Here is a 12,373-nt window from a genome sequence, read left to right as displayed (position 1 = left end):
GCTCAATATTTCCGGCCTTTCCCCCTTGTGCCAATGGATTCCGTGTGGCCCTGGTAGAGGCAGGAGCTGCTGCTCAGACACCCCTGGTCTTGCCTGGCCTCAGCTTCCCCACGTGTCCCCCCCTCACTGCAGCCCAGAGAAGCACGGTGCCAAAGCAGTGCGCCAGCCCCCGCCAGTGCCTAGCAAACCTGCCTGGTGCCCACCTGGGAGATGCCAGCTTCCCTAGGCGCTTTCCCAGGCAGCTGCCAGCCCGGCGGGGGGGGGCAACACGGCCCTCCAACACTGCAAAGGAAACCTGAACCCCATAGCCTCCCCGCCCCCACAGTGCCCACCCCCGGTCGCAGCTGGCCAGCTGCCCCATAGCCTCCTCAGAGCCGGTGTGGAGGGGAGTCCAGGAGCCTGTGCCCGGGTGCCAGCCGCGGAGGCCTCGGAGGGCGAGTCCCCCGCCCGGCCCAGCTGCGAGCGGCGCTCTGAGCACAACGCTGATAGGTCGGTGCGGGGCGGGGGGAGCTGCCCGCTCCCAAGGACGCGAGAGCCCAGAGCATCCCTGGCTGCCGTGCCGCCCGGCTCCGCTGCCTTGCAGCCCCCGGTAAGCGCCAGCGCCTTCCCTGCCTCGCCCGCGCCGGGGATTCCAGGGTCCCGCTTCCGCCCGGACCCGCATGGAGTGGTCCCGTATCCCCCATTCCCAGACACTGCCTGGGGATCCCCGCTCCCCCCCGGACCGGGCCCTGGAAGCGTGGCGCTCCGCGGGGGGAGGACCCCCTCGGGCTGGGCGTCCCCCGGGCGCCTGATGACCCCACTCGGGCGCTGGAGTCCCCGCCCCCGCTGGGGCGAGTTCCCCGGTGTCCCCTCCCCCGCATCGGGCGTCGGAGGGTCCGCGTCTCCCCCGGGGCCGGCGTGCGCTAGAGGTGGTTCCCCACACCACCTCCCGGCAGGGCGCTGGAGGGTCACCCGCCCCCCCCAGGCCGGCGCTGGAGGGTCACCTGTCTCTCCCCAGCCCTGGCCCAGCATCTCCCCGCGGCCGGGCGCTGGAGGGGGTCCCGACTGTCTCCCCCGGGCTCGGGCGCTGGAGGGTTGTCCCGCCTACCCCTCCCCGTGCCGGGGCTGGACGGTTCACCCGCCTTCCCCCCCCAGGGCCGGGCGGCTGGAGAGGTTCCCGCTGTCTCCGCTCCCGGGCCGGGGCTTTGGAGGGTCCCCGTCTGTCCCCTCCCCCGGGGCCGCCGCTGGGAGGGTCCCGCTGTCTCCTCCCCCGAGCCGGTGCGCTGGAGGGTCCCGCTCTCCCCTCCCCCCGAGCTGGGCGCTGGAGGGTCCCGCTGTCCCCTCCCCCCGGGCCGGGCGCTGGAGGGTCCCGCTGTCTCCCCGCTCCCGGGCCGGGCGCTGGGGAGCTGCAGCCGCAGCGCTCCGGGCGGATTCACCGGCTGCAAGTTCAACTTCCAGGCGCCGGCTGCCGGCTCCGTTCGCAGGCGCAACAGCGCCGGAGAGCGAAGTTCGCAGGCGGGGGCGAGACTCCGCTTCCCCGAGGGCGGGCGGGCCCCGCTGGGGTCTGGCCTCGACGTGCAGGGCAAGGGGAGTTCCCAGCCCCGCCCGACCCGGGCAGGCAGGGCTGGGAACCGGGTCCCTCGCTCGCCCCGCGCCCGCCCTCCCTGTTCCCGGGAAGCGCTGCAAGGAGGGGACGGACTGTCCGGAATTCGGGGTCTCTGACCAAGCTGAGCCGAGACCCCTCCAACCCCCCCCACGCTGCAGCCAACGCTCCCCCCCAAGAGGGGGGACAAGTGCAGGGCTGAGGGCGGGCATCCCCTCCCCGTGGGGAACCCTCCTCTCCCCTGGGACCCTGGTCCCTCCTTCAGCCCCGTCTGTTCGGAGTCGGGACTGTCCCGGGCACAGGGGATGCTGCCCCATTGCAGAGGCTTGACAGGCACGGGACTCGCTCCCCTTTCAAAACCAATTCTAAGTGGTCGGGATCCCTTTTCAGCCCCCGCTTCCTCCTCTACAGTGACGTGGGGCTCCACCGCCGCCAGAGCAGTGGGCAGTGGCTCCTGTGGGGCCACATCCTGCCTGCCGCCCGTGCCCGGGTGGTTGGTGCCAGGGCAGGGGGGAGGGCTGGGAAGGTGGAGCGCCAGCAGGATAAAAGAGCCAGACCCAAGCCAAGACCCCCGGCATGTAGGGGACGACCCTGCCCTGAGGGTCACGGGGGGGAGGAGAGGCCAGGCATCCTGCCAGGCTGTGGAGAAAAGCCAGCAAGGCCGGGTCGTGCTCAGACTTGCTATGAGTGGGGGAGGGGAGGGGAGGGGAGGGGACCCTCCCCAGTAAACAGACTCTCCCCTCCCCCCAGGGACTGCTATCGGCAGGGCCTGCGGTAAAAGCCGGCGCTCTGGGTCCCTCGGCGGAGCTCCCTGGGGCCCGAGACATGAGCTCTCCCCCTTGCCGTCTGCCCTGAGCACACCCCCCCGGAGCTGGGCCGCGGCCCTTGGCCCGGCAGCATGGAGAAGACCTACTCGCTGACGGCCCACTACGACGAGTTCCAGGAGGTGAGGTGTGCCAGCAAGTACAACAGCGGCACCCTGCCCAATGGCTTCAACCTCCAGCTCGGGGCCGGGGCCAAGAAGCCGCGCCGGGGGCTGCCGCGCTGGACGCGGCGCGAGATCTGCCTGCTCTCGGGGCTGGTCTTCGCGGCGGGCCTGTGCGTCATCCTGGGCTGCGTGCTGCTGCTGAAGTACCTGGCCATGGAGCATGCCGCCTACTGCCTGGAGGACTGCCAGGAGAAGAAGGCCTTCGTCAAGGCCTCCCTCTTCGTCGCCAACAACATCGACCCCACCATCGACCCCTGCAAGGACTTCTACTCCTTCGCCTGCGGCAGCTGGCTCCACCGGCACAGCATCCCCGAGGACAAGCTGCACTACGGCATCATTGCCACCATCGGTGAGCAGAACGAGGAGAAGCTCCGGCGGCTGCTCCAGCGGCCCGTCCGCCGGGGCTCCCAGGCCTCAGCCGAGAGGAAGGTCAAGGAGTTCTTCCGCTCCTGCCTGGACATGGGCGAGATCGACCGCCTGGGGCCACAGCCCATGCTGGAGGTGATTGAGGACTGCGGTGGCTGGGATGGGCCGGCCACGGGGCGGCAATCCCGCTGGGACTTCAACGAGCTGCTCTACAAGACCCAGGGCGTCTACAGCACGGCCGTGCTCTTCTCCCTCACGGTCAACCTGGACGACAAGAACTCCTCCCGCTACGTCATCCGGGTGAGTGAGGGACGCCAGGGCAGGGCAGGGCAGGGCAGGGCAAGACAGCTGCAGTCAGGGGGCCTCCAGCTAGGGTCACTCGAGGTCTGGCCGAGTCTGTACTTGAACCGGACACCTCTCAGGAAGGCCCCGGGTGCTGTGGTTGGGTGACTCCTTGGGGCACTGCACTACAGTGACTGGCCCCAGTGAGGCACTAGGGGGCGCTGGACGCTGAGCTGCAGGGAGCTGGGCTGCAGGGCGGTGGATGGGTGGTCCAGCAGGGGGCACTCTCCCCTCACAGTCAGGACTGCCCCCAATGTGGTGCTGGGGGGCGCTGGGGGGTGTATAACTCGCTAGGGGGCGCTCTCCGTTCCCAGTCAGTGCTGCTCACGTGTGTTCATCGGAGTGTAGCCCTGTGCTGAGAACAGACGGCTGCAAACGTCTGCGCCAGACCGGAGCCTGCCAGCTAGCGGCTCCAATCACCCTCCACGTAGCGCTGAGGAAACAGCCAGCCTGGCTGCACCGCTCCTCGCCCAGCCCCGATTGCTCTGTGGGGCCGAGGGGGCTCAGCAAAGCCAGAGGTCATCCAGGCAGGTGGCACGGCAGCATCCCCAATAGCTTTGCTGGAGCCCCTCACTCCTGACCTGCAGCCCCCTGCTGTCCCAGCCCTGTGCTTCCCATACACAGTTCTGCCAGTGCCCCTCACTCCCGACCCGCAGCCCCTTGTTACCCCAGCCCTGGGCTTCCCACCCACCGCTCTGCTGGTGCCCCTCACTCCTGACCCGCAGCCCCCTGCTATCCCAGCCCTGGGTTCCCCACACACGGCTCTGCTGGTGCCCCTCACTCCTGACCCGCAGCCCCCTGGTACCAGCCCTGGGCTCCCCACCCACAGCTCTGCGAGTGCCCCTCACTCCTGACTTGCAGCCCCCCAACACCGCAGCCCTGTGCTTCCCACCCACAGCTCTGCTGGTGCCCCTCACTCCTGACCCGCAGCCCCCTGCTATCCCAGCCCTGGGCTCCCCACACACAGCTCTGCGGGTGCCCCTCACTCCTGACCTGCAGCCCCCTAACACCGCAGCCCTGTGCTTCCCAGACACAGCTCTGCTGGTGCCCTTCAATCCCAACCCACAGCCCCCTGGTATTCCAGCCCTGGGCTCCCCACTCACAGCTCTGCTGGTGCCCCTCACTCCTAACCTGCAGCCCCTGCTGTCCCAGCTTTTCCGGTCCTGATTCCCCTCCTGGTCGGTCAGTCAGTAGCACTGGGGCCCCGTTCAGAGATCAGATGCTCCCAAACTCAGGTTAGTAACATTGATTGTCCCGTGGCCTCTTACCCAGCCAAGCTGCTAGATCTCTTCCCCGGCCCCCTAAGCTACAGGCCAGGCCCCACAGGCTGTAGGTGGGGGCAGATGCTGGTGACCATCCCAGCAGGAGCAGTCATGCCAGCAAATCAACACACAGATCAGGCCTGAGTGTCAGAGGCACCAGCCAATCAAACAGGAGACACTGCCCAAGGCGCCTCCCTCCCCTTGGGGCAAAGCCCATGTGTCATGGGTGTCTGGCTCCCTGAGTCACTCTCCCCTGCAGCATCAAAAGATGTCACCTGCATGCCACAAGATGGGCCCTGTGGGTACCCTGTGCTGGCATTGCTCTGCCAATGCCCACACAGAGCCCTGAGGCTGGGGGTCACCCCCTGTCACGGAGTCACCAGGCGATGCTCTGGAACTGCTCCCCACTAAGCCAGTCAGGACTTTGGGGAGCCTCCTCTCCCTTGGAGCAGACTTGTTCAGGGCAAGAAGCTCACACGTCTTCACCTCCTGGGTCTCTCCTTGGAGCATTCAGCATCCTCTGCCCCTCCGTGTGCTTCCCACAGCGAGCCCACCCAGGCGGGGTCCTGGGGAAGCCACAGGGTTCTGCACCCCCACTTTGCAGTCAGACGTGACTCTCAGCCAGCAAAACAGAGGTTTATTCGATGACAGGAACAGGGTCTAAAACAGAGCTTGTAGATACAGCGAACCAGACCCCTCGGCCGGGTCCATTCTGGGGGGTAGTGAGCCAGACCCCTAGGTCTGCACTTCACTCCTCGTCCCCAGGCAGCTCCAGACTAACCCCCCCCTCCCGCCCCTCCTCTCTGCTCAGCTCCTTTCCCGGGCCAGGAGGTCAGCTGATGCCTTTGTCTCCAACAAACACCTTCAGCTGGCACCTTTGCAGGGGAGGGGCCCAGGCCATCCGTTTTGGCTAGGAGACAGAGTGCCCGGCATTTAGGGGCACTGGCCCCTTCCTCTGTAGCAATCACACACCCTTATCCCACCACCAAGATACTTAAGAACTGCCTAGGGGACACTGAGGCACCAACACAGTATTCAGAGCAAACATTAGGAACAGTCCCAGTTCGTCACACCCCCAAATACAGTTTTTCAGCTTCAAACAACTTGGCTTGTCCATTAAGGAAAAACAATGAACCAAGAAAGAACCAAAGTAAAGTCTCATATATTCCTAAGCCAGAAGGGACCATTGTGATCATCTCATCTGATCCCTCCCGCTGCATTGCAGGCCGGAGAACTGTCCCAGAACAATTCCCAGAGCCCATCTTCTAGAAAAACATCCCCACTGGGTTTAAAAATGGCCAGCGATGGAGAATGCACCATGACCCCTGGTACCATGGCCCTTGGTAAAGCTCCCCTGGGGGAGAGCGCAGTCTCATAGTGAGGCTGACCTTCAAAGGGCCTCTGCCCCAGCACACAAGCCCAGCACTCAGACATTTACAGCAAAATGACTCCATGGACCATGGCTTACAGGGCCCTGGTCAGACGGAAGGGGAAAGCCCCAGTTCTGCTGCACTGAACAGGAGCTGGGGGTGTATTGGAACACAACTGAGTTCACCTAGCGCGTCACAGCTCTCCAGTGACAGCGCTCAGCATAGGGCCTCTGACACACAGCTGGACAGTTCCAGTTCCAGCCAGCAGAAGGCAGTGTAGACACACACTCAGCCCTACCTGGCAATGTCTCGGTCTTTGGCTCCCCCTACTGGTCTCGCTTGACTCTGGAAGGCACATGCTGAAATGGTGTAAATGGGATCACAATCCTGCCCGGCCCAGCTGGGTTGCTTGTGAAACAGGCAGCTCCTGCCCAAGAAATAGAGAGCAGGGGGAATTGACAAGCAGGGAAGCTGGCTTCTTGGCATGGGAGGAGGGGATCAGGACACCGGGCATTGTCCAGGCAGGAGGGGAGTTGCATGCAACATGTGCTGGCAGAATCAGGGGCACCATTTTGGCAGGAAAGGGCAGGCGGGCAGGGTTGGGTGCCTTGGCAGAGTGGAGGGTGGGGAGCCCAGGGCTGGGATAGTGGCTGGGGTGGGGGGAGGGCTCTGAGTCAGGATTAGGGGCAAAGGGTGAGCTGAGCTAGGAGCCCAGGGCTGGGATAGCAGGGGGCTGAGGGTCGGGATTGAGGGGCAATGGCAGAGCTGTGGGGGCAGAGCTGGGATATCAGGGGGCTGCGGGTCAGGAGTGAGGGGCAATGGCAGAGCTATGTGGAGGGGAAGGAATACCCTGTGCTCCCCCTCACTCTGAGCCCTTCAGAGACTCCGAAATGTAGAGAGCAAATGGAACCAGCAGGGCCCTGATTGTGCCCCCAGCTGCGTGGCCATTCCCCGCCCGCCCCTGGAGCTCATTCCCAGCGAGCAGTGGTAGGAGCTTGCGCTGCTGGCGAAACTGTTTAAGACACAGGTGGCTCTATTCCCCTGAACAGTGGTTCCCTGCCGCAGCCGGAATTGGCAGAGTCGGACACACGGGCAGGGAGGTTCCAGGTGGGCTGGGCTGCCGGCTCCCAGCCTCCCCATTCTTGTCGAATTACCTTGGAAAACGAACCAGCAAGTGCGATTTGGCGCTAATTGCCTGCTCGGACACAGCCGGGGCTCGTGGGACGCTGTGCTCGGCAACCGGCCTTTATTTGCATAGCAATGCCGGGCGCCACGCCGATGGAGAAGCGGCTTTTATACCCGAATTAATGTGACTTCTACAGGAGGAGACCTTTGGAAAGGCAATTTCCCTCTGCATAATTGCTGTGTTTAGCAAAACAGCATGGCAGGCAATTTTCCAGGCAATTGACAGAGCCGTGCACGCAGAGGAGACAGGGTGCGTGTGCATACGTGCTGGGGGAGCATCTGTGTGCACACGCTGGGGCTGTGCTCTCCCACGGTGCGTGTGCGTAGTGTGAGAAGGTATGGGTGCAGGCATAAGGGCACGGGGGGGGGCACCCTGGGGAATGAGCCTGTAGACCCACTGGGAGAGCATTGTGCACATTATGGGGGTGTGTGTGCGTGCAAAGGAGGAGTGTGTGGGTGTGCCTGTGTGTGCACTGGGCTGTGCAAACTATGTGAATGTGCATACTGGGGGGGACGTGTGCACACTGGGAAGAGTGCGAGAGCCTGTGTGCACTGGGGCAGAGTGTGCACGAGAGCGTGGCTGCGTGTGCCCTGTGTGTGTGCGGGTATGGACACCCGTGCGGGGGGGTGTGCTGTGGACGTGCTGGGGAAGTGGAGTGTCCTTTGGAGGTCTGCGTGCTCTGGCTCTAGGGGCCACGGCCTGGCCTGGGGAGTTTATGGCTGGGGCTGTGGTCAGTGGAGATGAGGGACCTCGGGGCGGTGGCTGGTCCCATCCCCAGCGCTTGCACCGAATGGGGCCCCTGCAGCGCCTGGGGGCTCAGACAGGAGCTTCTCCTACCCTGTGTGCCCAGCCCTGGGGCCTCCCCTCGGCTCCAGAGTCAGTGGGCCGGGGGGCTGAGCCCAAGGGCTCTGAGGAGCTGTAATGGTGCGAAAGAGCATGGTGCCCTCTCGTGGCCGCAGCCGGCACAGCCGGTAAAGGACCGCACTGGCCCCAGCTCCAGGGGGAACTGTTGGAGCAGAGGGCGCAGCAGGGGCTGTAGGGGTGGGGAGGGGCTCTGATCTCACCAGCACGCGGGTAATTAGCAGCTCTCTGGTGCTGGCCGTTCCCCTCCCCTGTGCTCGAGGGGGCCATACCCACTCGTATGGACCCCGCCCTCATGCTGCTCCTGCAGGATCGGCCCTTTGCTCCCCACTGCAGGCCGGCAGCGTGTGCCGAGCACCCTGGGGTCTCCCCCCAGAGGGACTGGGAGGGTTTAAAGGGCCAGGCCTGGGGGGGTTGCTGGGCCGGGGCAGCATCAGTCCATGTGGCACACCTGGCTCTGGGGGGAGCTCTCTGCAGCCGAGGGGTGGAGCTTGGCCCAGGGGTCTCTGCACATGCCCTGGGTCGGGAGAGCCCAGCCCCAGGGCAGGCAGCCCACAAGGGATGGCTGCTCAGGCTCCATGCCGCAGCGGGGTCGAGAAACGGGCCAGGCAGCCGCTGGACAGGCGTGGCCTCGCTGTTATTATCTGTGTTACGGGAGCAGCCAGAAATCAGGGCCTGGTCAGGTTGGGTGCTACCCAGGGCGCAAGGAACTGCGCCTGCCCCGCCAAGCTCACAATCTAAACAGGACAGACTGAGGGTGGGAGGGGAAACTGAGGCACGGAAGGGCCGTGACCGGCCCAAGCAGGGCGGTGGGAACAGAAGCCAGGTCTCCTGAGTCCCAGCCCAGTGCCCTGCCCACTAGACGACTGGGACAGATTTACCTGCCTCCCCGCCATTAACCCCCCACCAAACGATTCAGCAAGGCCAACAGGCTCAGTCAGTTCCCAGTGCTGGTGCTCCAGTCACAGAGCCAAGAGGGGTGGGGTTAGGGTGAACCATGCTGGCCGGGGGACAGAGGGCTGGAGAGCATTGCTCAGTACCATATGCTTCCCCAGCACCCTGCAGATACCAGAGCCCTTGGCGAACACCAGGGTAATGCAGCCACTTCTGGGGAAGAAGGACAGCAGCAGCCAACACACAGCACAACAGTAAAAGTCCCTGTGGCTTTAGGGGTGGTGAGCTGAGACCCAGCAGCCCCAGAACCCACCTCATCCCCGCTGAGGCAGCCCCCCTCCCCAGCCCGGTGAGGTTAGAAGGGTCAGGCCGACCCAATGGGATAGATTAATTTTTTTCAGTACAGCTGCTTGTCCTCGCAATTGATGGCAGGAGGGCAGCACCATTAGCTGATTGCTTCTTCCCAGGAGAGACTCTCTCTTGAAAACTGGCCAGTGGGCGGGCGGTGGGCAGCTGGGCTGGGCTGGGCTGGGCTGGGCGGTGCCCCATGGGGTCGGCCTGGCATGGGTCTCTCCCCAGGGGCAGTTTCACCCACCAAGTCATTACACAAAGGGGTCTGCCGGGAAATCAGATTCTGGGTGTGTATCAGGGAGGGGGAAAATCCTGCGTCCCTGGGACAAAGGGCTGGCAAGAGGAAGGCGAGGATGGGAGCTCAGCACCAGCGTGGGGCAGGATCCTGATATGGTGGGCGTGGGGGGGCAGTTGAGGGGGGCAGCAGGATCACAGAGGGGGTTTGCTGGGGGTCGGGGATCAGCTGGGGGTCAGGGTGGTTACAGGGGCTGGCGGCTCGGCTGGAATGTGACAGGCTGTGGATAATGGACCCTTCGGAGGTCTGGGACGTACAGTTCAGAGCGGACTTTATTCACCCGCAAGCGCGCTGTGTGAGGGTGCCTGGAGCACCCCGGGCGCAACATGCTCCTTTGTTATTGTAGGGTCACCTGGGAACAGTGGTTTGTTATTGTAGGGTTGATTAGTTGAAAGGGTGCATCTACGGGCTGATCCGTTATTGGAGGGTTGCTGGGAGGGAAGGCGGGGGGTTGATCTGTTACAGGAGGAATGCTCAGAGGACCGGTCTGTTATCGTAGGGTTGCTCAGAGGACCAGTCCGTTATCGTAGGGTTGCTCAGGGGGCCGGTCTGTTAACATTGGGTTGCTCAGGAGGCTGGTCCGTTATTGTAGGGTTGCTCAGGGGGCCGGTCTGTTATCGTAGGGTTGCTCAGAGGGCTGGTCTGTTAACATAGGGTTGCTCAGAGGGCTGGTCCGTTATCGTAGGGTTGCTCAGGGGGCCGGTCCATTATCATGGGTTGCTCAGAGGGCCAGTCCGTTATCGTAGGGCTGCTCAGGGGGCCAGTCCGTTATCATAGGGTTGCTCAGAGGGCTGGTCTGTCAAAATTGGGTTGCTCAGGGGGCCGGTCCGTTATCGTAGGGTTGCTCAGGGAGCCGGTCGTTATCATGAGTTGCTCAGAGGGCTGGTCTGTTAACACTGAGTTGCTCAGAGGGCCGGTCCGTTATCGTAGGGTTGCTCAGAGGGCCGGTCCGTTATCGTAGGGTTGCTCAGGGGGCCGGTCCGTTATCGTAGGGTTGCTCAGAGGGCCGGTCTGTGGCTAGGTGGGTGGAGCAGTGCTCAGCACCCTCCAGCCCAGCCAGCTGGCACTTTGAGGTGGACGACATGATGTGGTCCGGCCCCCCCGGCAGGGTGAGTTGATCGGGGAAGGACCCACCTGGGAGTGGGAGGGCTGAGCACGGGGGTGTGGACCATCGCCAGAGAGCCCCCCACGGGCCCTACTCAGACTGGCACGCATGGGGGGGGTGTCCACGCCACAGGGCCCCAGAGCACACACAGGGGAGCCCCTCCCCATGTTAAATCTCCCTCCTGAGACTCTGCCCTGGCAGCTGGACCTTCCTCCTGCCTGAGCCCCAGACAAAGCACATCCACCCACCCCCTTCGCGGACAGCCCCCCGCCCCCCCTGCACGGCCACAGATGCTGAGCCCCAACCTCTCCCTGCTCCTCCATTAGCCGGGGAGGGAAGGGGGCCCCGGGAGGTGGGGCTCAAGGTACCCAGGTCAGGCACTGACACGGCTCCTCTGCTCTGTTGCAGATTGACCAGGACGGGCTGACGCTGCCCGAGCGAACCCTGTACCTGGGGCAGGACGAGGAGAGCGAGAAGGTGAGGGGGGGCTGGCATCGCCTGGGGGGAGGGGGCGGAGGGGAGCAGCCCCTACCCAGCACCAGCTGCACCCGAGCCGGGCGGGGGTGAGGAGAGGCTGCCGCAGCTGCAGTGTCACCAACCGGCAGAAATCATGAGTCAGATCCCAAAAGTCACCAGACTGGTCCCAACTATTAGGAGCGATTTTAAACGAGCTGTGTTTGTCGGGCTCTTGTTTCATGTGTGGTCTCCCCCTGCCCATTGGGGTGTGTGTGCGTGCATGTGAGATCTCCCCCTGCCCATCCTATGTGTGTGTGTGTGTGTGTGATCTCCCCTTGCCTGTCTTGTGTGTGTGTGTGTGAGCTCCCTGTGCCCATCCTGTGTGTGTGTATGTATATGTGAGCTCCCCGTGCCCGTCCTGTGTGTGTGTGTGAGCTCCCCGTGCCCATCCTCTGTGTGTGTGTGTGCGCGTGAGATCTCCCCCTGCCCATCCTGTGTGTGTGTGTGTGTGAGAGAGAGAGTGTGTGTGATCTCCCCCTGCCCTTCTTGTGTGTGTGTGTGATCTCCCCCTGCCATGCTCACAGAGCTGCACTTCCCCATCCTGTGTGTGTGTGTGTGTGTGTGAGAGAGAGAGTGTGTGATCTCCCCCTGCCCTTCTTGTGTGTGTGTGTGTGTGTGTGTGTGAGCTCCCCATGCCCGTCCTGTGTGTGTGTGAGATCTCCCCCTTCCCATCCTGTGTGTGTGTGTGTGTGTATGTGTGAGCTCCCCCTGCCCATCCTCCGTGTGTGTGATCTCCCCCTGCCCGTCCTGTATGGGGCTGTGGGGTGTATGGGGGGAGTGTGGGGGAAGGGGTGTGTGGGGTGCAGGTGTGGGGGTGTTTCTGGGTGGGGGTGTTGGGGGAAGTTACTTTGGCCCCACCTGCCCAGCCTCTAATTCTGCCCCCAGGTCCCAAACCCACATTGTCCCCCCCACCCCCATACACACCTCAGCTCCTCCTGGCCCTTCACCCCTGGCCGGGGCAGGCGCTGCCCTGTCCTTGCTGGCTGCAGGTGGGGATCAGGGGGCGGGGCTGCTGGGCTCTTTAGCTCCGCCCTCCTGTGACACTGGAGGGGGATGCAGCAGGGCGGGAGCTCTGCCCACAGCAGTTGATTGGTGGCTCAGCCCCAGGGGGAGGGCTAATGGGGCAGGCAGCCAATCAGAGGGTTCAGAAGCTCCAGGGGGATTGGAACTTCTGGAGCAGACAGGCTGAAATCCCTACACCAGCAAAACGTCCCCAGAGTTGGGCGGGGGAGATGTGACCCCCCCCAGGCCCCTC

General features: G+C 64.0%; 1 protein-coding gene across 2 annotated transcripts in view; it reads left to right on the top strand.

The window, feature by feature from the left end:
* The first annotated feature begins 2,430 nt into the window (after positions 1-2,430).
* The window catches only part of ECEL1 (endothelin converting enzyme like 1), a 28,791-nt gene continuing 18,848 nt past the window's right edge, over positions 2,431-12,373 (top strand). For both annotated transcript variants that reach the window (XM_032803864.2, XM_032803863.2), the window contains exons 1-2: positions 2,431-3,236; positions 11,011-11,079. In XM_032803864.2, coding sequence (XP_032659755.1) covers positions 2,481-3,236; positions 11,011-11,079 — 825 coding nt within the window. In that variant the 5' untranslated portion in view covers positions 2,431-2,480. The remainder of the gene's footprint in view (positions 3,237-11,010; positions 11,080-12,373) is intronic.

The sequence above is a fragment of the Chelonoidis abingdonii genome, chromosome 8 (assembly GCF_003597395.2).
Source record: "Chelonoidis abingdonii isolate Lonesome George chromosome 8, CheloAbing_2.0, whole genome shotgun sequence".
Classification (NCBI taxonomy): Eukaryota; Metazoa; Chordata; order Testudines; family Testudinidae; genus Chelonoidis; species Chelonoidis abingdonii.
The sequence above is the reverse complement of the archived record's forward strand: the minus strand, read 5'-3'. Positions and strand labels throughout refer to the sequence as shown.